Source organism: Bombina bombina, chromosome 1 (genome assembly GCF_027579735.1).
Source record: "Bombina bombina isolate aBomBom1 chromosome 1, aBomBom1.pri, whole genome shotgun sequence".
In the NCBI taxonomy this organism is placed as follows: domain Eukaryota; kingdom Metazoa; phylum Chordata; class Amphibia; order Anura; family Bombinatoridae; genus Bombina; species Bombina bombina.
In genome coordinates this window covers 667,849,126-667,873,692 of record NC_069499.1, presented here as the reverse complement: position 1 = coordinate 667,873,692, position 24,567 = coordinate 667,849,126, and the positions used below count along the sequence as shown (strand labels likewise).

Here is a 24,567-nt window from a genome sequence, read left to right as displayed (position 1 = left end):
TTTTAATAAACTACACATCATTGTATTTTGTGCCAATTGGGGGACAATTCTAAAATTAACCAAATATCTGATCTCTGGTTAATTTTATGAGTGCTAATTGCTACCGCAAGCTCGCTGTAGCAATAACCAGTTGTAATGGCTGGTTATTTATCAGGCGTTTGCGGGCGTGTGATAAATTAGCTCTCAACTTGTAATCTAGCCCAAAGTTTGTTACTTTTTAGAGCTCACTAACGTTTGTTTTTCATACAGATGTGCACATTGGGCACACAGACACACACACAAGCTAGCATGCATATATGAACAGACGCACACACAAGCTAGCATGCATATATGAACAGACACACACACAAGCTAGCATGCATATATGAACAGACACACACACAAGCTAGCATGCATATATGAACAGACACACACACAAGCTAGCATGCATATATGAACAGACACACACACAAGCTAGCATGCATATATGAACAGACACACACACAAGCTAGCATGCATATATGAACAGACACACACACAAGCTAGCATGCATATATGAACAGACACACACACAAGCTAGCATGCATATATGAACAGACACACACACAAGCTAGCATGCATATATGAACAGACACACGCACACAGTATAAAAGGACATTCTGCTGTTAAAATAAAATGTTTTCATTTGTTTTATTGCACATGCTAAGTAGACACATTCACAGATTGCCCATTAATGATATAGAACAAATATGTGAACTCATTTTTGCTTTCTTAAAGGGACAGTCTACACCAGAATTTTTATTGTTTTAAAATATAGATAATCCCTTTATTACCCATTCCCTTCTTTTGGATAACCAACACAGGTATATTAATGTACTTCTTACTTCTGTGATTATCCTGTATCTAAACTTCTGCAGACTGCCGCCCTTATTTCAGTTCTTTTGACAGACTTGCATTTTAGCCAATCAGTACTGACTTCTAGGTAACTCCACGTGCGTGAGCACAGTATTATCTATATGGCACACATGAACTAACACCGTCTAGTGGTGAAAACTGTCAAAATGCATTCAGATAAGAGGCGGCCTTCAAGGTCTAAGAAATTAAACTAAGAATACCAAGAGAACAAAGCAAAATTGGTGATCAAGGTAAATTGGAAAGTTGTTTTAAAATGACATGCCCTATCTGAATTATGCAAGTTTATTTTGGACTAGACTGTCCCTTTTAATATATATTAAAAAAAAAAAGTTTGTCTTATACAAAGTCTTGCTGCCTTCTAATCCGCTACCTAATTAACCACACAAAATGTAAATAAGCTCACTTTGGGAACGCTACTCTTAAAAAATAAAATTGCTCCATAGGGTGGTCTTCGGTACATGTTTTTTACCCTTCCTACCTTAAAATGAGGGATTAAAAATTTGAGCATTAGATGATCCAAACGGGTTGTTAAAATTGAGTTTATGCGCATGGTTTGACCATAGCCATAGGTCCAGTGAAGATAATTTGAAAAAAGAACACACTGGGAATTATATTTAACTGCTAATGATGGAAGGTTTTTTTGATACTGCGTCTGATGATCTAAAGTTCTTTGGTCTGGTGAGATTATTTAAGAAGTTTTGTCAGTACTGTGAGGTAACTTAAACAATTGTAGAAAGGCAAATTTTAGCTTGAGAGCCATTTATGTCGCTGTGCACGGTTCTGGATTTGAAGGAGAGGCACGTACATAAATGTTCAAATCCAAAGACTTAGCTTAATTTCTCTCCATGGTGGTGAGTTTTTGTAAATATGCTACAGAATACTACTAATGCTCCTAGTAGTTACTGTCATAGTTCACAATGAAAAGAAACCCCTACAAATGCTTACATAGCTTAAAGGGACACTAACTCCAAATTTTTTCTTTCGTGATTCAGAGAGAGCATGCAATTTTAAGCAACTTTTTAATTTACTCCTTTTAACAATTTTTCTTCATTCTCTTACTATCTTCATTTGAAAAAGAAGGCATCTAAGCTAAGGAGCCAGCCAATTTTCGGTTTAGAACCCTGGACAGCACTTGTTTATTGGTGGGTGAATTTATCCACCAATCAGCAAGAACAACCCAGGTTGTTCAGCAAAAATGGGCCGGCATCTAAACTTACATTCTTGCTTTTCAAATAAAGATACCAAGAGAATGAAGAAAATTTGATAATAGGAGTAAATTAGAAAGTTGCTTAAAATTGCATGCTCTATCTGAATCACAAAAGAAAAAAAATTGGGTTCAGTGTCTCTTTAAATAGTATATAAGGGGCTAGATTACGAGTGGAGCACTATCGTTTGCGCGCAAGCGATATTGGGTTTTCACCATGGTTTGCACGCAAGTTAAATTGCGCTCATATTGCAAATTGAAAGTAAATGCAAACGCATGAGCGCAATATCGATTTACCCTAGAATGATTACCGCAACCTCAGAGCAATGGTTACCTGTTTTGTGAAAAAAAAAGTGTCACAAAACACATCAAACATATATTACAAAGTACACTTACACTCATAATAACACCATCTAATAAAAATTATTTAAAAAAAATATTGCACACAAAAGTTATAAGGGCTCAAAGATATGAGATGAATAGGAAAAAGAGGATGCAAAGGGCTTTAACATAGAGATAAATACATATACATGTCTAAAGATGATGGTCTTAAATGTGTGTGTGTATATATATATATATATATATATATATATATGTATACAAATGTATTTATATGTGTATATATGTTTCTACAGACATATATACACATTCTAAACGCATAAATACATATGTGTATATGTATGTATATATATATATATATATATATATATATATAGAAACACAAGAAAGTCTTCGGCACTCCAGGATAGATGAGTAAAAAGCTCCTTTATTCAGTACAACGCGTTAAAAACATAGATATGGACGGTAGCCCAGATAAAAACAAGACTGCAAGGAAAAACATGGGGAACCAAGATCCCCCTGTGACATCATACGTGTTTCATGCCTCTAGGGCACTTGTTCACTGATAGGGAACAGGGGGTAGGTGAGCTCTATAAGTAGTTTTTAACATCCAATAGAAAAACATCAATTAAGTAATTCAATTAACCCCTAAAGATCCTTAACATAATATAACTAACACCCTGCATGATTTGCTAAGCCTGAAATTTGAAAAACACACATACAGACCCAACACAAAATATACTCATTACAACATTAATCGTATCCTCAAATAACAATACCAAAATTAATACAGATATATACATAAATGCATGTTTTTATGTTTTTATGTTTTTAAAGCCCGTTGCTTTTTCAAAATGAAGCATATAGAACAAATTGAAACCTAAAATGCATACTGCATACCATGTTAGTCTATATATCAATGATTATTGAAGGTAGTCTATGTAGGTTCAATGCTATATAAAAACATATATTAATTACGAATTAATTAGTTTGAAAAATAATAATATAATAATATACATCAAATGGAAAAATATTTTCAAATTACATTCATTTTTAATAAACATGTTGACATCCATTCTTGAATTTAAACCTGAAGGCACCCTCGTTTTAAGGTGTAGGATCCAAAAGACCTCTCTTTCATCCAATTTCTTTTCCCTATTACCACCCCTAGAGTGACTGTTCCTGTACTCGGATACTGGGTGTATGCAATACTGATGATTGATTAACAAATTAATCTGATTCACCTTGTGTTTCTAATGCAGAATCACTATCTGAAGTATCATAATCATACTCAGTATCACTAAATAATACCCTCTTGTCCTGTTTAGACTTTTTTTTTTTTTTCTTTTTAAATCTTTTTATTGAGGAATATGCATAACAACAAATATTGCAACACAAATGTCCAGGAACTATACATGTATACATACAATACTTTTGTTGTAGCTACATCGTGGGTATATACATTATTAGTGAACTAAAACATCTGGAATGAGCATATCAGATTTAAAATATAATGACATTTACATAAACCTCATTTTCAGTTATTATGAACAAACCTAAATATAGGGACCAGGGTAATATTCCAGTCCCGTACATGAACTCAACTTTCTATAGACTTCATAGAGTCAGTTCGGAAATGCCTTTCTACACACTTCTACTAGTGACCCTAATGCGGGTTCCCAGGCGGGGGAGACCCTCCTTGAGGGGGTGGAGAGGGGGGGGAGAGATATCGGGTTAGGGCAGAGCATATTCTAGGAGGGGGGGGGGGGGGATAGAGGGGAGGGGGGAGCGGGAAAGGGGAGAGGAGGAGGGTGGTCAGAGTTTGACAATAGATTTAGAAAGGCGGGAGTCATCAATTGCCTACCTCATTATAACTAGGTATGAGAAATAAAATACGTTAAAGTGGGTGGTCGGGGATTGTCTCATGTCTACATATTTAACTATGATTTCCCTGGTGAGTAAACCAAGGCTCCCAAATCTGCCAATATAAGTCTTCTTTATCCATATTAAAATAGAAACTTTGTTCCATTTTAGCGTACATCTGTATTATAGATGTAACAGTTGAAATATCTGGAGGGATGGCCTGCTTCCAGGCCCTTGCTATTGCCAGTTTCATGGCCGCTAGGACAAAGATGATCAGTTTGGAAACATGGGCTGGAACGTTTCTTGGAAAGATGTGCAGAAGAGCTATTACAGGGGTGAGTGGGATAGAGAGCCCTAGGTTGGTGCATAGGTTAGCTATCTGACCCCACATGGGTGCAAGTGTTGGGCAGTCCCACCATACATGAATATCTGAGCCTCTTTGCATGCATTCTCTCCAGCACATAGGAGACGTTGTAGGAAACATTTGTGACAGTCTCGAGGGGGTGTAGTACCATTTCAGAAATAGCTTCATGTAGGCCTCCAAGGTGTTTGCACAGTGAACCGTCTTTTTAGTTAACGTCATAGCTGTGCGTAGGTCTTTATCTGTAATTGGTCTGGATAGGTCTCCCTCCCAGGCCCTTAGTTGCCAGGGTCTGTCTCTGTTAGTGGACATCTGTAGGAGGTCATAGTGAAACGATATGAGTCTAGGAGTCTTGATAGGAAGCTGCCACAGTTTTTCCCAGTTAGTCAGGGGTCTATTTAGGGTCTTGGTGAATCCCCAGGATGTCATAAAAGTGTAAAGTCTCGAGTATTCAAAGGAAACCCAAAGAGGGGTTTCTGGGATAATTGTTCCAATAGTATGTGGAGTGAGTAGAGTACCGGCGGGGTATAGGTTGGAAATCGAATGCAGGCCCCACTCACACCAATGTAGGACATGCGTATCAGGTAGAGCTGTCAGCAAAGCTGACAGGGAATGAATGGGGGACGGATGCGGGGCAATGTCGCGTAGGTTTCTAAGGTGATGCCAAACTTTTAGAGTATCTCTAACAATGGCGTTTTTTAGTCCCAGATCATCCAGGCAGTGGCTAGGGATCCAGGGTAGGTCCGCTAGTTCTAAGCCCAAAGGGAGGGCTAGTGCCTCTATGTTTTTCCATCCCTGCGGTTCTCCTTTGTTCGCCCATGCCATGACATGTGATAACCTGGTTGCTTCATAGTAGCCACGTATACTAGGCATTGCAACCCCTCCATATTCATATTTTTTTTGAAGTATTTTCGCCGCAATCCGAGGCTTAGATTTGCCCCCAAATATAGCGCTGTCCAAGAGACTGGAGCTTGTCTATTAAAGCATTGGGGACATTTAGTGGGATGCAACGAAAGTAATATAGGATTTTAGGCAAGATCGTCATCTTAAAAGATGCAATACGACCCAGCCACGAAATCTCTTTAAGGCTCCAGGAAGAGGTAAGCCCAGTGACCACTCTAATGAGATCTGTGTAGTTAACATTGATCACCATTTTTGGATCCGGACCAAGTTGTACCCCCAGATGTCGAATAGTGGTTTGTGACCATCGGAAGGAGTATGATGTTTGCAATACATCCAATTCAAAGGTTGGAATGCATACCGGTAGAGCCTCCGTTTTGGAGACGTTAACCTTATAGTAGCTGTGAGCTCCAAACTCGGCGACAATATCAAAAAGTGCCGGCAAGGAGCCTATTGGATTCGTTAGGAATAGTGTCACATCATCCGCGTACAATGCTATCTTCACAGCCTCCCTGCCAAGTTGGACACCTCTGATTGCGCGTGATTGCCTAATAGCCTGAGCCAAAGGTTCAATGGCCATGGAGAAAATTAAGGGTGACAGAGGGCATCCTTGCCTAGTGCCATTAGTAATATGAATGGTCGGAGAGGCAAATCCCAGACCTCTAACCGTTGCAGAGGGGTAAGAATATAGGGCTTGTATTGCCGTGATCACTACGTTAGGTATGCCAAATTGGGCGAGCGTGTGCCACAAGTATTCCCATCTGACCCTGTCAAACGCTTTCTCTGCGTCTAGTGACAGGGCCAGCATGGGCAGCCTCAGCCTGGATGACTCTGTAAGTATGTTCAACATTTTCCGAGAGTTGTCTGGGCCCTCCCTACCGAACGTGAACCCGACCTGGTCCGTATGGATCACCTTTGGGAGCAAGCTATTAAGGCGGTTAGCCCATAGTTTCGCATAAAGTTTAACATCCCCGTTTATTAATGAGATTGGTCTATAACTCGTACATAACGAGGGGTCTTTGTCCGGTTTAGGAATGGGCAGGATCACTGCCTGTAAAAATTCTTTATGAAACGAACCTGCCTCTCGGGCTTCACAAAAGACCCTCAGGAGGATCTTGTTTAGTTCTGTTTTGAACAGTTTGTAAAAGGCTGCCGGGAAGCCATCAGGACCTGGAGCCTTGTTATTCTGAGTATGCTTAATGGCTAGGTTAAGTTCCGTGAGGGAGAATGGGGCTTTAAGTGCCTCTCTATCATCCTCTGGGAGAGTTGGCAAACCTAGGCTCTGCAGAAAATCCATAACCTCCTGTGCGGAGGATTCCTTGTTAGCCATTGAAGGCTTAAGATGATATAGGTCAGAGTAATATGACGCAAACGTCTCTCCAATTTCTTTGGGTGAGGAGACCGAGGTAGTGTCTCTTTTGAGTGACAGAATTCTAGCTGCCGCTGTTCTGCCTTTTAATTTGTGAGCAAGAAGGGTCGAGGCCTTGTTGCTTTGACAGTACATCAGCTGTCGGAATCGGGCATAGGAGTCTTTAACTCTCTGCAGTTCCCTATCTGCCAGTTGTGCTCTTAGTTCCCCAATTTTGTCAGCCAGATCTGTAGTTGGAGAATTTTTATTCTCTTGTTCTGCAGAGCGTAGCTCAACCAAGAGGAGACCCAGAGGTAGACCGGCTTGGCGTCGTAATATTGCCTTTCTTCTAATAGATATCCCTCTTATGTATGCTTTCAACGCAGCCCACACTGTTTGAGGGGACATATCTGGGATCTCATTTATTCTCAAGAACTCTATAATAGAGGCTTGAAGTGAGGTTTTAAAGGTTTTATCTTGGAGCATTTGTTTCGGGAGTTTCCAGCTAGGTCTAGATTCTGTGGTGAAATCTGTAGAGAGGGTAAACGTAAGGATGTCATGGTCCGACCAAGGGCAAACCCTAATATGTGACGTTAAGACTCTATTCAATGTCCACGAGTCAGTGAAGAAATGATCAAGTCTGGAGTATGAATTATGGGGTCTGGAGAAGTATGTATAGTCTCTGTCATCGTGGTGGAGCGCCCTCCATATGTCATATAGATTATGCTGGATAATGTATTGTCGAAATTTATTAGCAGTGGTTATAGAGTATGCATCAATTTTTTTCCCTTTCTGAACTTTCTTATCCAGTAGGGGATCCCAAATCATATTAAAGTCGCCCCCTAAGATTGTCGTTCCCATCCTGTGTTTCTCAATTTTAACCAGCATCCCTTTCAAGAATTTAGATTGTAATTGGTTTGGGGCGTATATATTGGCAAGAGTAAACAGGATACCATTTAACTTGCAGTTAAGCAATAGGAATCGTCCCTGGTTATCTTTCTCTGCATGGATATGTTCGAAATGTAGGGATTTATGTATGGCAATTGCTACACCTCTGGTTTTCTCAGTATGGGAGGCTAGGACCACTATAGGATATTCAGGGGTTCTGTATGGGTTCTGGGTTGTCGCAAGCCAATGAGTCTCTTGCAGAAATACAACTTGGACTTTCAGAGACCTCATGATATTGGTAAGCATGCTTCTCTTTTCTTGTGAATTAAGTCCTTTGACATTTAAGGTTGCAAAGGAAATACTATTAGAAGTCGCCGCCATCTTTAAGTTTAGGAAGGGTAAGGGGGAGGGGTAGGCAATAAGGGACAAGGAAAGGGAGAGGAATTAGGAATGTAACTCACCCCGCCTGGGTCTGCGCACCTAAATATGGCACTTGATGAACCCTAAATTCAGCGTTCGTATTAGTGGACAATAACAACACCTGAGGTGTAATAAGAGAAAAGTAAAAGAGAGAACGTGAAAATGTTAAACAAATGAACTGGACAAACAACTGTTGAACACAGACAGTACAAATAAGACTATAGGTTTGAGCCAATCGTAATTGTGTGAATTAGGTGAGATTTAAAAACTGTAGCCAGTATGGTGAACCACTGGATCACCAAGAGGAGAAGTGTGTTTGAATACAAAACTGACTTCTCCAGTCCCCGTATAAGGGGATAGCACAAATAAATTTGCGTATATGGGGGGGGGGGGGGGTAGTACAAGTATGTAACTTGTAGATGTAGATTGACTGTCATTGGGGGAGTATGAACAAAAAGAACAAACCATTGTCTTTACAACAAACTGAATAGCATATTACCTATCTACTAACATAGTGATAGATATCATTAGTGTTATGAAATGGACCAAGGTTTCTACTATCCCTAGGAATAATTCAATTTAGCAACAAGTAAATGTTCAAGGGAGGTCTAGCTACTTGGATAGTACAATGGGGTAGGGAGCACCCTTGAGTCCTAACCGCGAGGAGATAATTACTTAGGAAATCAGGTATCTCTGGGCAAGCCGCCCCTCCTTCACGGGGAATCCCGGGTCGCCCCACACCATTTAGATAATGAACAATTAACACATGATAAATATATTCAACAAGATATACATTTTACTCAATTTCAGATGTAGAAACAGTATGGAAACAGGAGCGGTTAGGTGTAAAGACCAGAGCTATCTATCTCTCATTTAGTAGGCTTTTGGAGTCCAGGAGTGAATTCTAGGGCACTAGCTCGGATTCTTGTGACCTGCGGGGTGTTGGTACGACTAGGTTTCTGCGATGATTGAGCCGTGCTCGTGGTTTCAGAGCAGTCTCTAGAGGTCAAAAAATCTGCTTCTGATCGGGGTTTAGCTGAAGTTAGGCCCCAGCTTTGTAGCAGGTCAAACCCTTCTTTAGGGGTAAAAATTGTGTGAGTCTCACCATTCTTAGTAACTATGAGCCTTGTTGGGTATCCCCATCTATATCTGACATTATCCGCTCTTAGGATTTGAGTAATATTCCTGAAGGATCTCCTTTTCTGCAAGGTGTAACTGGAGATGTCCGGAAACACAGTAATTTGGAGGAATTTATCCGGGAGTTGAGGTTTGTTAACCAGCTCTCTCAGTATCTTCTCTTTATGGGTGAAGAAATGGATCCTAGCTAGGACATCCCTGGGCTTGTCTTGGGAAACAGATCTAGGCCGTGCTACTCTGTGGACTCTGTCTAACAGGAGACCAGGCGGATCCAAAGAAGGTAGTAAGATATTACAAAACTCCAAAACATAAGACTCCAGTTCTTGGGGGCCGATTTCCTCTGATATTCCACGAAATCTCAGATTGTTTCGTCTGGAGCGGTCCTCCATATCGGCTAGTTTTAGATCCAGATCAGATATCTGTATCGCTAGGTTTTGAGAGTAAGCTTGTAGGTGGGCATGATCCACAATTAGGTCTTCTTGTTTGCGCTCTAAGGTTTCAGTGCGCTCTCCTAATGCACCAATTTCTCTACGAAGCTCAGCTGTAGAACCTTTAATTTCTTTTGTTAGCGTGTCTTGAAGGAGGTTCATACGCCTGGTTAGGACATCAACAATATTGGCAGACAGAGCATCTGGTATAGGGGATTGGGAGTCCATGCTGCCTTCAGATTCGCTGCCCTCCAGTGCAGAGGCAGATTCCCTATACATTTGGGATTTCCCAGCGTGATGACTTTTAAAATGATCTGCAACTGTTTTCCGGGGTGGATGGGACGGTTTTGATTTTCTCTTAGAAGCCTGGGACATATTTTAAAGCCTGTTTTCCGTGATAGACCAGTGTGGTTTGGCCTTTGCTCTATAGCATAGAGAGTAGTAAGCAGGACAATGGTGAGGAGTGTCTAACTAAAGTCCCCCTGACGTCAATCTTGATTTAGGCGGCCATTTCCAGCAGATTGCTTAATGCCACAGTGGATTTTGTGGGCATGCCCCTGAGTATGAGTAGATCTCAATCAGTCCACTGCTGAGGTCGGCAGAGCGGAATTCTCAATGTACACCCTCTCCAGGGGAAATTACCCACACTGGGTCAAGACGGAGAAAGGAATGGGGATATGACCTACTGTGACTGCGCACAGCAGGAAAGGGGTGGAGAGAGTGCTTAAATTGTTATAGTGGTGAGCTTCTGGTCTTTAACACCTAGTGAAAAGTAACACCTCTAGACCTGTAAAACAGTGATACATGTGAGAGGACAAGATATCACCTTATACTATATATCTGTGGAAAGGTGACCTCTTATGGTAATAGGTCTGTAATGAGAGAATCAAGGTTAGGTTAAACAGTAAACATTCTAAACCAGATATATAACCTAAAACATGAAAAGAATAGATGTTAATAGGCAAACACTGTACTGAAATGTTGCACCGCTCAAGGTCTAGTACAATTAAACCAGTTCTTTTCCTGCAGAAAAAAAGGGTATGGGTTAAGACACTCCACTCTGAGTTTAAACTGCAGAGATACACATGCTGACGCAGCAGCCCAAACTTTATAACAGTAATGTTACCCAAGTTCTGAATAATACACTAAGCAGGATGTGCCACAAAATGGATCTGTGGCTTATTAGTGCTCAAATATTACAGTTCCTTAATATAGCTTGGTTGCAGTCCTGTTGCCTATGATGTTAAAGTTTATGTATTCCAGCAGGGCTTAGCCTGCCAGAAGTATTGTGTGCAGGCAAACCAAAAAGGATTTAGATAGAACACCAACAGTTTAAAGTGTTAAATCCCTGTTTGGAGATAATGGGTGTTGGGTCACAGGTGACAGAACACAGTGTAGGTGTTAACGAGTATAGCAAGGTTCAGAAAAAAAAAAAAGGCCTGTGTCTGGATATGCGCTCTAGAGCACTTGAGGTATAGTACAAGCAACACAGTTCTTATAGGAGAGCCCCCAATAATGTGTCTCTACAGTTCAGGGTTATATGAGGGATCAGGGGCTGATAGATTGAGATGATAGCTCAGGTCGTTAGGCGTGGGGCAATGTGGCGTACTTAATATATAGGGCCTCAGTAGACCTTATTTGTGCTGTGCGTAGTGTGGATGGAAAACTTTCAAGTCTTACCCCTCAGAATATTTCAGGAGTCAGGTGAGCAGTGCCGGGTGTGTACACCTTGTGAGCCGTAGGTCTGCTGCAGCAGTGGGCTGCTTGCTCACATGAGGTCCGGCGTGTGAGGCTCCACTTTCAAGATGGCGGCAATGTGCGGTGTGCGGCTCCCAGGGAGCTCGCAGGGCTGTCTGCAACGGCACTTTCCACAGGTATTAGGCTCCGATTTCAACAGCTTAAGAGCCCGTTGTAGTCTCAGCTTAGTCTTATGTTGGCCCCTCTGTAGTGGATCCGACAAGTGTATGCGCTGCCGTGTTCACCAGCCACGTGGGCTCGATAGTACCTCAGACGGCAGCAACGCTGATGTCCCCTTCTCAGGGACCGATTAGAGCCTCTATGTAGGTAGCAGCTCCGGAGCGGATCCCCGACCCTCCGGAGCTTAGGCAGGAGAGAGAGCTCAGATGCGATGATAGGCCTATGTCTAAGGGCGCCCGGCTTAGCGCTTGAGTTCTTGCTCAGTTAACCCCTTAGTCCAGCCGGACCAAGGAGAGGTTTGTTCAGTGGGGTGACCGGAACACCAGGGATGCTTTTTAATGTAAATAAAGCACTTTCACAGGCTGTAGTAAGGGTTTTAACTTGAGAAATCACACGGAGCTCCACACTGATGCGACTGTCCTGCACGGCAGTTGGCTCCGCCCCCCCTGTTTAGACTTTTTATACTTAAGTTTTTTGCCCTTATTATTCCTGGAATTTTAGGCCCTATGAGACCAAAGATATACATTTTCTGAATCATAATCAATTTTATCCCGATTTTCTGTGTCTTAAACTCCCAGAATTCCTTTTGAAATTTCTGTATATTCTCCTTAAATTGAATGTTATATAAGCTAAAATCTGGTTCCGTCTGTACCTGTTTTAACTCCACTTGTAGATCCTGCATCTGTTTAATCAGGGCTAATCTCTGTTTCTTGTAATTTACTAATATATTCATTAGTATCTAAGAGCATGTAGTGAGTGCAACATTCCACTCCTCAATAAATTTAAGACATGTGACATGGAAAGATGGAAATGCCTTAATCCGACCCCTAGGTATATGTTCCCTTTGTTGATAAATAAGGAAAGTCTTAATGTCCATTTCTAGTTTTATATCTTTTTTTTCTCAAACTATCCATCTGTATAAAAAGGCTCTCCAAGTCATGTTCAGCATCTTTTAGCCAAGACTGTAAGGTATCAGCAGAGGGATCTGGTGTTTTGGTAAGATCCTCAAACATAAAACACTTCATTCCCTGCTGATCCATAATTAAAGTTAAATTAGAAAATGGAGAGTCCAAAAAAACACAGAAAGGTATTCAAAGCCCAAAGAGATGCAATATAAACTACAAAAACAATATATAGATATGCATAGAGGCTATATATAAATCTACAAAGAAAGATATATGTATGTAAATTTTGATGTATCACTAGCATAGTAAAGACAAATTAATGTCCACATTTTGACAGGGAGCACAATTATTTATATATATATATATATATATATATGTAAACGATAAAGAAGGGATCCAGGCGTAATCAAGAGTCCATTAAAAAGAATCTTTATTGTCATCGAATTAAAAGAAGTGTAGGCTTGAAACCAGATCTGCCAATAGGTTTAAAAGTAATCACTTAGTCTTACATGTTTCAGCCTCCACGGCTGTAATCATAGACATACTCCCCTAACATATGGGAGGTGTTTTTATAGGGCTATCCTCCACCCAATTAAAAACAATACTAATTAACCTATTTGTTACCACTTAGGTATAATGATACAAATATGCAATATGAATACAAAATGCAGTTAATAATTACATTTGGAATCATTGGCAATTTTACATTTCTATAAACATATGGTATTTACAATTTCCCTTTTATATATATATATATATATATATATACAGATTGCCAAGACCAAATACAGTTAATAAATATAGGGGAAACTAAAATATACGATATGCAATTACAGTCCCCAAATACATAGACCTAGATGATACTCTTCTTTCCTCAGTCTATATATATAATTTTGTTACAGTGATAACAAAATCAGTGTGAACCTAAACCAGCGTATGGCAGTCTTCTGTGCAGATACAGGTCAAATACAAATGGCTACAATAAACCATGTTAGATCATCACAACTGGACGAATATAAATGCACACCAGTCCAGATAGATACCTAAATGGTCTCAGTTAATCCACATGCTGCAATAGTGTGCACGGACAAACCACAATTAAAGCAAAATGGTCAGGATACATATGAACTCTGTTGATCTTAACCACATGTAGAATCTGTTCATCCAGTTGTTATGCAGAGATTTAGACATGATATTGTCCGATATAATGTAAAGTCACGCTTTGTTTGAAGTCATCATACATTAGCCATGTCCAAATATTACTTGTCAAAGGCAGAACGTTAATGCGTTATAAAGTAAAACAAAGCAAGGCAGAGAAGTGTTAGTGTCCAGGTAGATCCACAAAAGGTCTCAGTTGAACCACATACCTGTCAGCTGCAGTAGTATGCATGGACAAACCCCAATTAAAGCAAAATAGTCAGGATACATGTGAACTCCGTTAATCTTAACTAAATTTGTGTGTATATATATATATATATGTATATACTATCAGAAAAAGCTACTCTATCATTGCAAAGATTAAAGGATAGGGGCTATACAGAGGAAGTTCTTCTTAAAGCTAAACATACAGTGGATTGTATCCCCATGGAGAATTTATTACTATAAAATAAAGCTAAAAATGGTCATCAGATAATGGATAAGAGACCGAAATTCATTACCAATTATAGTCTTGAGTACAATAAAATATGTAATATAGTGAGGGAATCTATTCCCATACTATATTCAGACCCTATATTAAAGGGAATCATGAAAGAGGGCTGTAATTTTATATCTAAAAAAGGTAAGACTCTTGCGAATTACTTATCTCCTTCAGATATAAAGTCTAAGACCAATAAAAACTGGCTACAACGGAAAAAAGGTTTTTCTAAATGCAGAAGACCTATTTGCAGAATCTGTAATTTTGTTACTGAAGGGGATACTATCACTTCATCTGTAACCAACAACCAATATAAAATTTATTTTAGCATTAATTGTGCAACCACACATGTTATATACCGGCTTACATGCAAATTATGCCTGAAACAGTATATAGGCAAAACCAAAAGGCCTCTCAAAGAAAGATTTTTAGAACATCTGAGAAGTATTGAGAACGAGGAGTCAGATACACCTGTAGCTAGGCATTTCAGAGATTTTCATAACTCTGATGTCAATGCACTTACTGTTCAAGGTATAGACTTCTTTCCTTATCAAACAGAGGAGGAAACAGGGAAATACATCTAGATAAGAGTGAAGTCTTTTGGATTTTTACCCTACAAACCAGTTATCCCCTAGGAATTAATAAAAGGCGTGACCTAGATTTATTTGCCTAACACTCTGAGTTTGCCAAGCTATATATATATTTTTCTTCCATTTATATATATATATATATATATATATATATATATATATATATATTCCATTACATTTTTTCTAATATTCATTTTAATTTCAACATGAAACATATGATATCTTTAATTTAGCCATCATCTATCCATTAATTATTGGTATGTTCCCACTATAATAGAATGTTTAGTATTTATTCCTATATACATAACTAGTACTAAAGCCCGTGTACACGGGCCATTTTTTTCAGAACAGCGGTCCCACCCCTTGCTCTCTCCCCCCTTTCTTTTGCTCTCTCTTCCCCCCTCTCTTTTGCTTTCTTTCCCCCCTCTCTTTTGCTTTCTCTCCCCCCTCTCCTTTGTTCTCTCTCTCCCCTCTTTTGCTCTCTCTCTCCCCTCTTTGGCTCTCTCCATCCTTTCTTTTGCTCTCTCTCCCCCCTCTTTGGCTCTCCCCCCCCTTTGGCTCCCCCCCCTCTTTGGCTCCCCCCCCCTCTTTGGCTCTCTCCCCTCTTTTGCTCTCTCTCCTCTTTGGCTCTATCTCTCCCCTCTTTGGCTCCCCCCCCCCTTTGGCTCTCTCTCCCCCCCTCTTTGGCTCTCTCTCCCCCCTCTTTGGCTCTCTCTCCCCCCTCTTTGGCTCTCTCTCCCCCCTCTTTGGCTCTCTCTCTCCCCCCTCTTTGGCTCCCCCCCCCTCTTTGGCTCTCTCCCCCCCCTCTTTTGCTCTCCCCTCCCCTCTTTGGCTCTCTCCCCCCTCTTTTGTTCTCTCCCCCCTCTTTGGCGCTCTCCCCCCCTCTTTGGCGCTCTCCCCCCTCTTTGGCTCCCCCCCCCCTCTTTGGCTCTGCCCCCCCCCCCCCTCTTTGGCTCTCTCTCCCCCCTCTTTGTCTCTCTCCCCTCTTTTGCTCTCCTCTTTGGCTCTCTTTCCTCTTTGGCTCTCTCTCTCCCCCCTCTTTGGCTCTCCCCCCCTTTAGCTCTCTCCCCCCCCCTTTGGCTCTCTCCCCCCCCCTCTTTGGCTCTCTCTCCCCCCTCTTTGGCTCTCTCTCCCCCCTCTTTGGCTCTCTCTCCTTTTTGGCTCTCTCTCCTTTTTGTCTCTTTTTCCTCTTTGGCTCTCTCTCTCCCCCCTCTTTGGCTCTCCCCCCCTTCTCTTTGGCTCTCCCCCCCTTCTCTTTGGCTCTCTTCCCCCCCTTCTCTTTGGCTCTCTCTCCCCCCCCCTTCTCTTTGGCTCTCTCTCCCCCCCCTTCTCTTTGGCTCTCTCTCCCCCTCCCTTCTCTTTGGCTCTCTCTCCCCCCCCTTCTCTTTGGCTCTCTCTCCCCCCCCTTCTCTTTGGCTCTCTGCCCCCCCCTTCTCTTTGGCTCTCTGCCCCCCCCCCTTCTCTTTGGCTCTCTGCCCCCCCTTCTCTTTGGCTCTCTGCCCCCCCCTTCTCTTTGGCTCTCTGCCCCCCCCTTCTCTTTGGCTCTCTGCCCCCCCTTCTCTTTGGCTCTCTGCCCCCCCCTTCTCTTTGGCTCTCTGCCCCCCCCCTTCTCTTTGGCTCTCTGCCCCCCCGCCTTCTCTTTGGCTCTCTGCCCCCCCCTTCTCTTTGGCTCTCTGCCCCCCCTTCTCTTTGGCTCTCTGCCCCCCCCCTTCTCTTTGGCTCTCTGCCCCCCCCTTCTCTTTGGCTCTCTGCCCCCCCTGCCTTCTCTTTGGCTCTCTGCCCCCCCCCCGCCTTCTCTTTGGCTCTCTGCCCCCCCCTTCTCTTTGGCTCTCTGCCCCCCCCCCCTTCTCTTTGGCTCTCTGCCCCCCCCCCTTCTCTTTGGCTCTCTGCCCCCCCCCTTCTCTTTGGCTCTCTGCCCCCCCCCTTCTCTTTGGCTCTCTGCCCCCCCTTCTCTTTGGCTCTCTGCCCCCCCCCTTCTCTTTGGCTCTCTGCCCCCCCCCCTTCTCTTTGGCTCTCTGCCCCCCCTTCTCTTTGGCTCTCTGCCCCCCCCCCCTTCTCTTTGGCTCTCTGCCCCCCCCTTCTCTTTGGCTCTCTGCCCCCATTTTTTTTTACTATGTACTATGTAGCACATACATAAGTCCTAAGTCCTGAGCATAAGTCCTGAGGTAATTTTTTTTACTATGTGCTATGTAGCACATACATAAATCCTGAGGTAATTTTTTTTTACAATGTGCTATGTAGCACATACATAAGTCCTAAGTCCTGAGCATAAGTCCTGAGGTAATTGTTTTTAATATGTGCTATGTAGCACATACATAAGTCCTGAGGGCATTTTTTTTTCAACAATTTTTTTTTTAAACTAAAATTTCAAGACCCAATTCTTTTAAACTAAAGAGCAAATGTTTAAAGTAAAGAGGTTTTTTGTTTTTTGTTAAATGTAGATATGTTTTTTTTGCTAATTGCGGAGCTTTCAAATAATGACCTTTCTCAGTGCCAGTGCAATAGAAATGCGCAATGTATTATGCCTCGCGACGCTTTCAACGGCTAGTTGCGTGCGCGTGGGTTCGCATGCGCGTGCGCGTGCGCATTGTGTGATAGGCTAAGTGGGTCATGTAAACGGCTAGGGTTCGCGTGCGCGTGCGGCTAAGTGAGTGCGAGGGTGCGTGCGCATTCAGCAAGGGGGGTCAAAGTGCTCACATCAGTTTTGTCAGAAACAAACATGCTAAGTGGGTGGGAGAGTGCGCGCGTGCGAAGTATCAACAGCTGGCCAAGGGTGCGCGTGCGATCAGCTGCAAGAGTTTGTCTGAACTGCGCATGACGGCTTCAGACAAACTCTTGTCTTTTATAATATAGGATAATTAGATTAGTGAAGATGTAATTTTAAACAAATTTACTTTTAAATATTTCTCTTGATACACATAAAACATAATATTACCATATTGTTATAGTTACAGGTTATATTTACAATGTAATACATTTATGTGTTTTTCTACTGATTTAATGTTATTCTATTTGTTCAATACCTAGTGGCCATTTCCATGTTGTTAAATGTATGTATCCCTTTAAGGGAGTCACTGATTATAAGGCAGGGCTTTGCAGGTGTACAGGTAAGCAGTGAATAAGTGCTGTTTGCAGCAAACATGTCTGCTCTGTGCACCTGCATTACAACTTGGATTTTTTAAGATGTTCTATCTAGGACATATCGTTTGTTTTTAACTTTTGTCCCAATAAACTATTTTTTCTACTTTTTATCTGTGGACTTTTGAGCGCTTCCTTTCCTATTTTTTGTATTTTATATATATATATATATATATATATATATATATATATATATGTGTGTGTGTTTGTGTGTGCGCATAAGAGCCCTTTTCAGTCAAGTATATGAAAACATGTAAAAGCATATTTATGCAATATTCATTTTTGATAAATGTTTTATATATGTATTCAGTGGAAATATTTGACATTCCAGTGTTCTGCACATAGGTGAATATGTAATAAAGAAGTATTTATAAATAGATATTCCTATATATATATCGGTATGTATGTGTGTGTGTATGTATATATGTGTGTGTATATATATATATATATATATATTGTCAAAATACCATCAGATATATATAGAAATATGTATTTATGAATAAATAGAACATATTCTGCTATGTGAAGAACTTGGGAAATATTCGTAAATTTATGTGAGGTTAGCGCACTTGAGAATATGTGTTCGGGTTAGCGCGCAAGCAATAACTTTTTACTTTCAACTTGTAATACGAGCTCTACTCTATGCACTCAAAAAGTTTATTTCTGGCGCAAGTAGCACGCAAGCAAAAGTGATAAATAGCGCTCCACTCATAATCTTGCCCATGATTGGGTATTAGGCTTCTGTTGACAAGGTTCTTACCTATGACCCCCTTAACATTGGGTCTGCAATACACTGAGTTGCAATTTTTATTAATCACATATATAAAAACTATAGAAATTCAATGACAGAAATTTACATTGATGCTATAGTTCAGTTATCTGCTAAATGCTGAAAGAGAAACTCCTACCTTTTGAGTGCTCGCTTAATCAAAATTCTCAAACAAAAATCCTTTCTAATGCTTACCAGCAACAGTTACATATATTGATTTTTAATAAACATGCATATTGCAAAATAATAATTAAAAAATGAAATCTACAATGAATGACCTTATTTTTCAAAACATTTTATTTTTTTCTGCTAAATTTATCAATAAATTTGCTTATCAAATTATAGTTCACATGGCAATAAGCCTGCCCAAGCTAATTTTACTAAAAAATAAAAAAAATCTAAAATTACAGAAAAAAATAAACAAAGCTATCCAAAATAAAAAATGTAAACCTAAACTAATACCCCTATAAAAATAAAAAATCCCCCTAAAATAAAAACACCCCCTAACCGAAAACTTTAACTACCAATAGCCCTTAAAAGGGCCTTTTGTAGGGCATTGCCCTAACTTAAACAGCTCTTTTACTTAAAAAAAATACCAATTACCCCCTAACAGTAAAAACCCCAACCAACCAACCTCCCAAAATAAAAAAAAAACTACCACTAAAAAAAACTAAACCACCCATTGCTCCTAAAGGGGCATTTCTATGGGCATTGCCCTTAAAAGGGCATTCAGCTCTTTTACTACCCTAAAAAAGGGCAATCCGCTCTTTTACAGCTCATTAAATCCCTAATCTTAAAAATAAAAAAAAATGTAAAAAAATCCTAAAACTAAGCCCCAAATAGGTACTCACCATTCCTGAAGTACGGCGGAGAAGGTCTTCTACCAGGCGGCTCGATCATCTTGTACCTTGCATTCAATCTTCAGTGTGCAACGGACGATCGCATGAAGAGGAGCCTCCACGCCGCTGAGGACCATCGCTCAGAACCGCCGCTGAGGATCTGTGCATCGGGGAAGCCAGCTCCGCACCTCCGTGCCACCTTTGCTCCGGATGAAGATAGAAGATGATGGAGCCGTTTGGAAGAAGACCTTCTCCGCCGGACTTCAGGAACAGTGAGTACCTATTTGGGGCTTAGTTTTAGGATTTCTTTTTTCTTTTTTTAAGATTAGGGATTTAATCGGCTGTAAAAAAACTGAATGCCCTTTAAAGGGCAATGCCCATACAAATGCCCCATTGGGGGCAATGGGTAATTTAGTTTTTTTTAGTGTTAGTTTTTTTATTTTTGAGGGTTTGGTGGGTGGGAGTTTTTACTGTTAGGGGGGACATAGCATTTTTTAAACATAAGAAAGCTGTTTAACTTAGGACAATGCCCTACAAAAGGCCCTTTTGAGGGCTATATTGGTAGTTTAGATTAGGGGGTGTTTTTATTTGAGTTTTTTTTTCATAGGGATTAGGTTTAATTTTTTAATTTTTGATAATTTTGTTTATTTTTTCTGTAATGTTAGACTTTTTTATTTTTTGTAATGTTAGATTCATTTTTTGTAATTTAATGTTAGGTTTTCTTATTTTAAGTGTAATTTAGTAATAATTGGGGTTAATTTAGGGGGTGTTAGGTAAGGGGATTTAGTAATTAAATTAGTTATTTGTGTTGTAGGGGTTCGCGGTTTAGGATTTAATAAGTTAATTAGGTTTATTGCAATGTGGGGGGTTGGCGGTTTAGGAGTTAATAAGTTAATTAGGTTTATTGTGATGTGGGGGTTTGTCGGGTTTAGGGGTTAATAGGTTAATTAGGTTTATTACGATGTGGGGGTTTGGCAGTTTAGGGGCTAATTAGGTTTATTGCGATATGAGGGGTTGGCGGTTTAGGAGTTAATAGGTTAATTAGGTTTATTGCGATGTGGGGGTTTGTCGGTTTAGGGGTTAATAGGTTAATTAGGTTTATTGCGATGTGGGGGTTTGGTGGTTTAGGGGTTAATTAGGTTTATTGCGATGTGAGGGGTTGGCGGTTTAGGAGTTAATAGGTTAATTAGGTTTATTGCGATGTGGTGGTTTGGTGGTTTAGAGGTTAATATTTTAATTATGTTATTTGCGGATTAGAGAGGTTGGCGGTTTCGGTGTTTGTTAATACTTCTTGAGGGAGGTTAGGGTTTTTAAAGTTATACTTCGTGCAGGCGGTTAGGTTTTTTTTCTATTTCTTGCGGGCGGTTACGCTTTTTTTTTTTTTTAGGCTTTGTTTGCCTACGCTGCATCCAGGTGGATTCCGAAAATGTGGTGGATTCTTTCACCACCCTGCCATTTTCAGAATCCACTGGGATGCAGCTTTGCTGCATCCAGATGGATTCTTTTGGCTGCAAAATAATGGAGATGTTGGTATGTGATTTCCCTGCTAATGCCAGTTAGAAACAAATGTGTAGCTGAGTTAGAAGTGGAAAGACTGCACTTTCAATTTAAGGGATATGAAACACAACACTTTTCTTTTGTGAAACAGACAGAGCTTACTATTTTAAAAATGTTTCCATTTTACTTCTATCATCAAATGTGCTTTGTTCCTATGGTATTCTCTGTTGAAGAGATACCTAGGTAGGTGTCTGGAGCACTACATGGCAGGAAATATTGCTGCCCTCTAGTGCTCTTGCAAGGGTAACATTCTTGCAAACTGCTGCCATCTAGGGAGTGCTCCAAACATGTGCACTCTCCTGAGCTTACACCCCTGCTTGTCAACAAAAGAATAAAGAAAAATTGTTAATAGAAGTAAATTAGTTGTTACAAATGTCATGCTCTATCTAAATCATGAAGGAAACGTTTTGTGTTTGAAGTCTGTTTAAATTACGGGAAAAGGGGGCAAAATAAGTAATGAAAGTATACTATATTGCAACTTGTTTTAACCTCTATAGTTAAATGTGTTCTAATACAAGCTGTTCCTGTTCATGTAATGGTCATTTATAAAGCTGTCATGATATTGTATAGTCTGGGTATTATATGGTCTTGAGTAAGTGCTTCATTTTTCCATATCCTTTTTTTCCCAACACATTTTGGGGTTGAGGTAAAACAGTATTTATTAGTTTCACTTTAGAATGATACAAACATAGTCTGTGATTTTTTTAAAACATACACTCACTGCACCACGTATCCCTTTTTCTGCTGTAATATCAGCTTGTCAGACATCCTTAACTTTACTCATTTTGCTGAGGACAGCACGACAGTTCCCGCCCACAATGACCTCACAATACTGTACCATACAGCTGGCGCACGTTCACTAATACTAAATAAGTACAAGATGGCTGCTTAGGCACAGTGATTAGTACAGAAAAGGGGAGAAGCGCTCCTATCAGAGCTGACTGTCTATAATGTCTATTATACCATAAAATTTATAAAATATCGAGTGAACTAAAAAAAAAAAGCTTTATTTAATAAAATCTATAGAAACAACAAAATATATCAGATGTCGGGATATAAACAATAATACATATAGAGATATACACAGTAAAATTGCCAATTAGGCACAAAACATGATAAATAGGGTTTGAATAAAAATCTTATGATCGTATAGAAGTTAAAAGTCTCTGCTTGGCGCACCCACTTATGCGTGGGACAAATCTTTTTAGAAATGTGGACCATACGTGTTATCTTGGAGCAATGCACAGTGGCATTAGATATGCATGTTTTATTTTATTTATTTAAGGAAAATACAAAATGACTAAACCATATTTATTTGTGTCCCTGTACAAACTACATTTTCTCTCCATCCCTTTACTGACTTCCATTATTGAAGAGTTCAGAATGACTTATGATTTTACATGGAAACTTAAAAAAAAATAGTTACTACTACTAGTACTACTTTTTCGTAAATTAATTGTCTAACTACATCCTTTACCGTTTTAGAATGATGAGAGCAGCAGTTGTTACCAGCGCTAGATGAATAATGCTTTGCACGTAAATCATGCCATATGTATGTATTTTCATTTCCTTCTTGGTTTTATCTTCAGCATATAACAAACCTCAAGCTGTAACACATCAGCTTTTAGAGCCCGAGCGAGCGAAGGAGCTCAGTAGATCTACCCCAGCTTTACTATCTGAGGTAAGTGCTCCTTTTATGTACAAACAGTAACATTTCTTGAATTCAAATTTATATATTGAGAGGCTGATATTTCAGTCCTTTGAAAACCTATTTGGGATTCAAACTATCCAACATTCCCATCAACTCAAGCTTGCATAATAGATATAAGTATAAGATATAATTCAGTCTAATAAATAATATATCATTCTTAGCAGAATACAAATGAGTACATTTTTGTCAAGAAAGGTACAGTATATATTGAAGATGTGTTGTAGATGGAGCAAGCTAGATGAGCTGTGTGAGATGGGTCATTAGAGGTTCAGATAACAAAATAACTGCAATTCTGTGTTATTACTGATTCTAGTCTGCCTTATATATATATATATATATATATATATATATATATATATATATATATATATATATATATATATATATATATATATAGAGGCTTGTTTAAAGAACCATTAAATACAGTGGAATTTAATAACTGACAAATACGCAAAAATAATGCAATAGCACTTACTTTGAATTTTAAATGAGCAGTAGAATATTTTATGGCAAATATCAGAACGAATCCAATTTTCCCTCCCTGTGTATTATGTGACAGCCACCAGCCAATCACAAAATGCATATTAGGCATGTGCATTCAGACTATTTGTTAGGAAACGAATGCCAAATATGGCCACCGCCAGTGACATTTTTTTTCTTCTTGTTAAAGTGCATCACACTAAGATCTGTGCAAATCTATATCTTTGTGTGTTACACTTTCAGAAGAAGAAATCCGGCTCCGAAAATAGCCGAATGCCACAGGCATTCATTTCCTAACAAATAGTTTGAATGCACATGTCTAATGCATATACGTATATATTGTGCACTTTTGCTCATGCGCAGTAGAAGCTGGAGCCCCAGAAAGTGAGAATATAAAAAGAATGTGCACGCTTTGATAGTGAAAGTGTATTTTTTAAATTGCATGCTATGGGGCCAATTTATCAATGTCTGTCCGACATGATACGCTGTAGCGTATCATGTCAGAAAGACATCACTGTTGCTGTTGGCATTTAACATTGCACAAGCAGATCACCAGAACTGCTTGTGCAGTGCCGCCCCCTGCAGATTCGCACCCAATCGGCCACTAGCAGGGGGTGTCAATCAGCCCGATCGTATAGGATCGGGCGGATTGCAGATCGCAGCCTCAGAGGCAGTGAACCAGTTATGGAGCAGCGGTCTTAAGACCGCTGCTTCATAACTGCTGTTTCTGGCGAGCCTGAAGTCTTGCGCAGAAACAGGGGCATCAATCTCCATTAGGAGATTGATAATTTGGCCCCTATATCTTAATCATGAAACTTTAATTTTTACTTTGATGGCCCTTTGATTTGGCGTACATGTTTGTCGGACTTCCTAAATTTCACATTTTACCAGTTTAAAAATAATGGGCTTGTGTTGCAGACTTGTTTTAAACCTGTAGCACTTTGTCATGGTGTAAATTGCATGCACAATCTAGTTCTGTCCTCCAGCCCACTCTAGATTCCACTGTATAAAACATCTTCATATCATAACGTTCTGTAAACAAGCTGGTTTTAGTAGGTGATATATTTTACTGGATATTGTTTAGTGACCATAATTACTGATACATATAATGTCATCTGCACATGAACAACTTTAGGAAATGAAAATAATAAAGTCATTATCACAAAAAATGGTTATAAATTGTTCAGTGCCCAGTATGGAAAGGTGAAAGCTTTACCTATGTCCAACTCTGACTGTACTTGAA

The 24,567-nt window shown here is 40.0% G+C and overlaps 1 protein-coding gene across 4 annotated transcripts in view; it reads left to right on the top strand.

Moving 5' to 3' along the window:
• LOC128645842 (synaptotagmin-like protein 2) overlaps positions 1 to 24,567 on the top strand; it is a 258,116-nt gene that overhangs the window by 170,662 nt on the left and 62,887 nt on the right. For all 4 annotated transcript variants that reach the window (XM_053699133.1, XM_053699132.1, XM_053699131.1 and 1 more), the window contains one exon: positions 22,723 to 22,814. In XM_053699133.1, the coding sequence (XP_053555108.1) occupies positions 22,723 to 22,814 (92 nt within the window). The remainder of the gene's footprint in view (positions 1 to 22,722; positions 22,815 to 24,567) is intronic.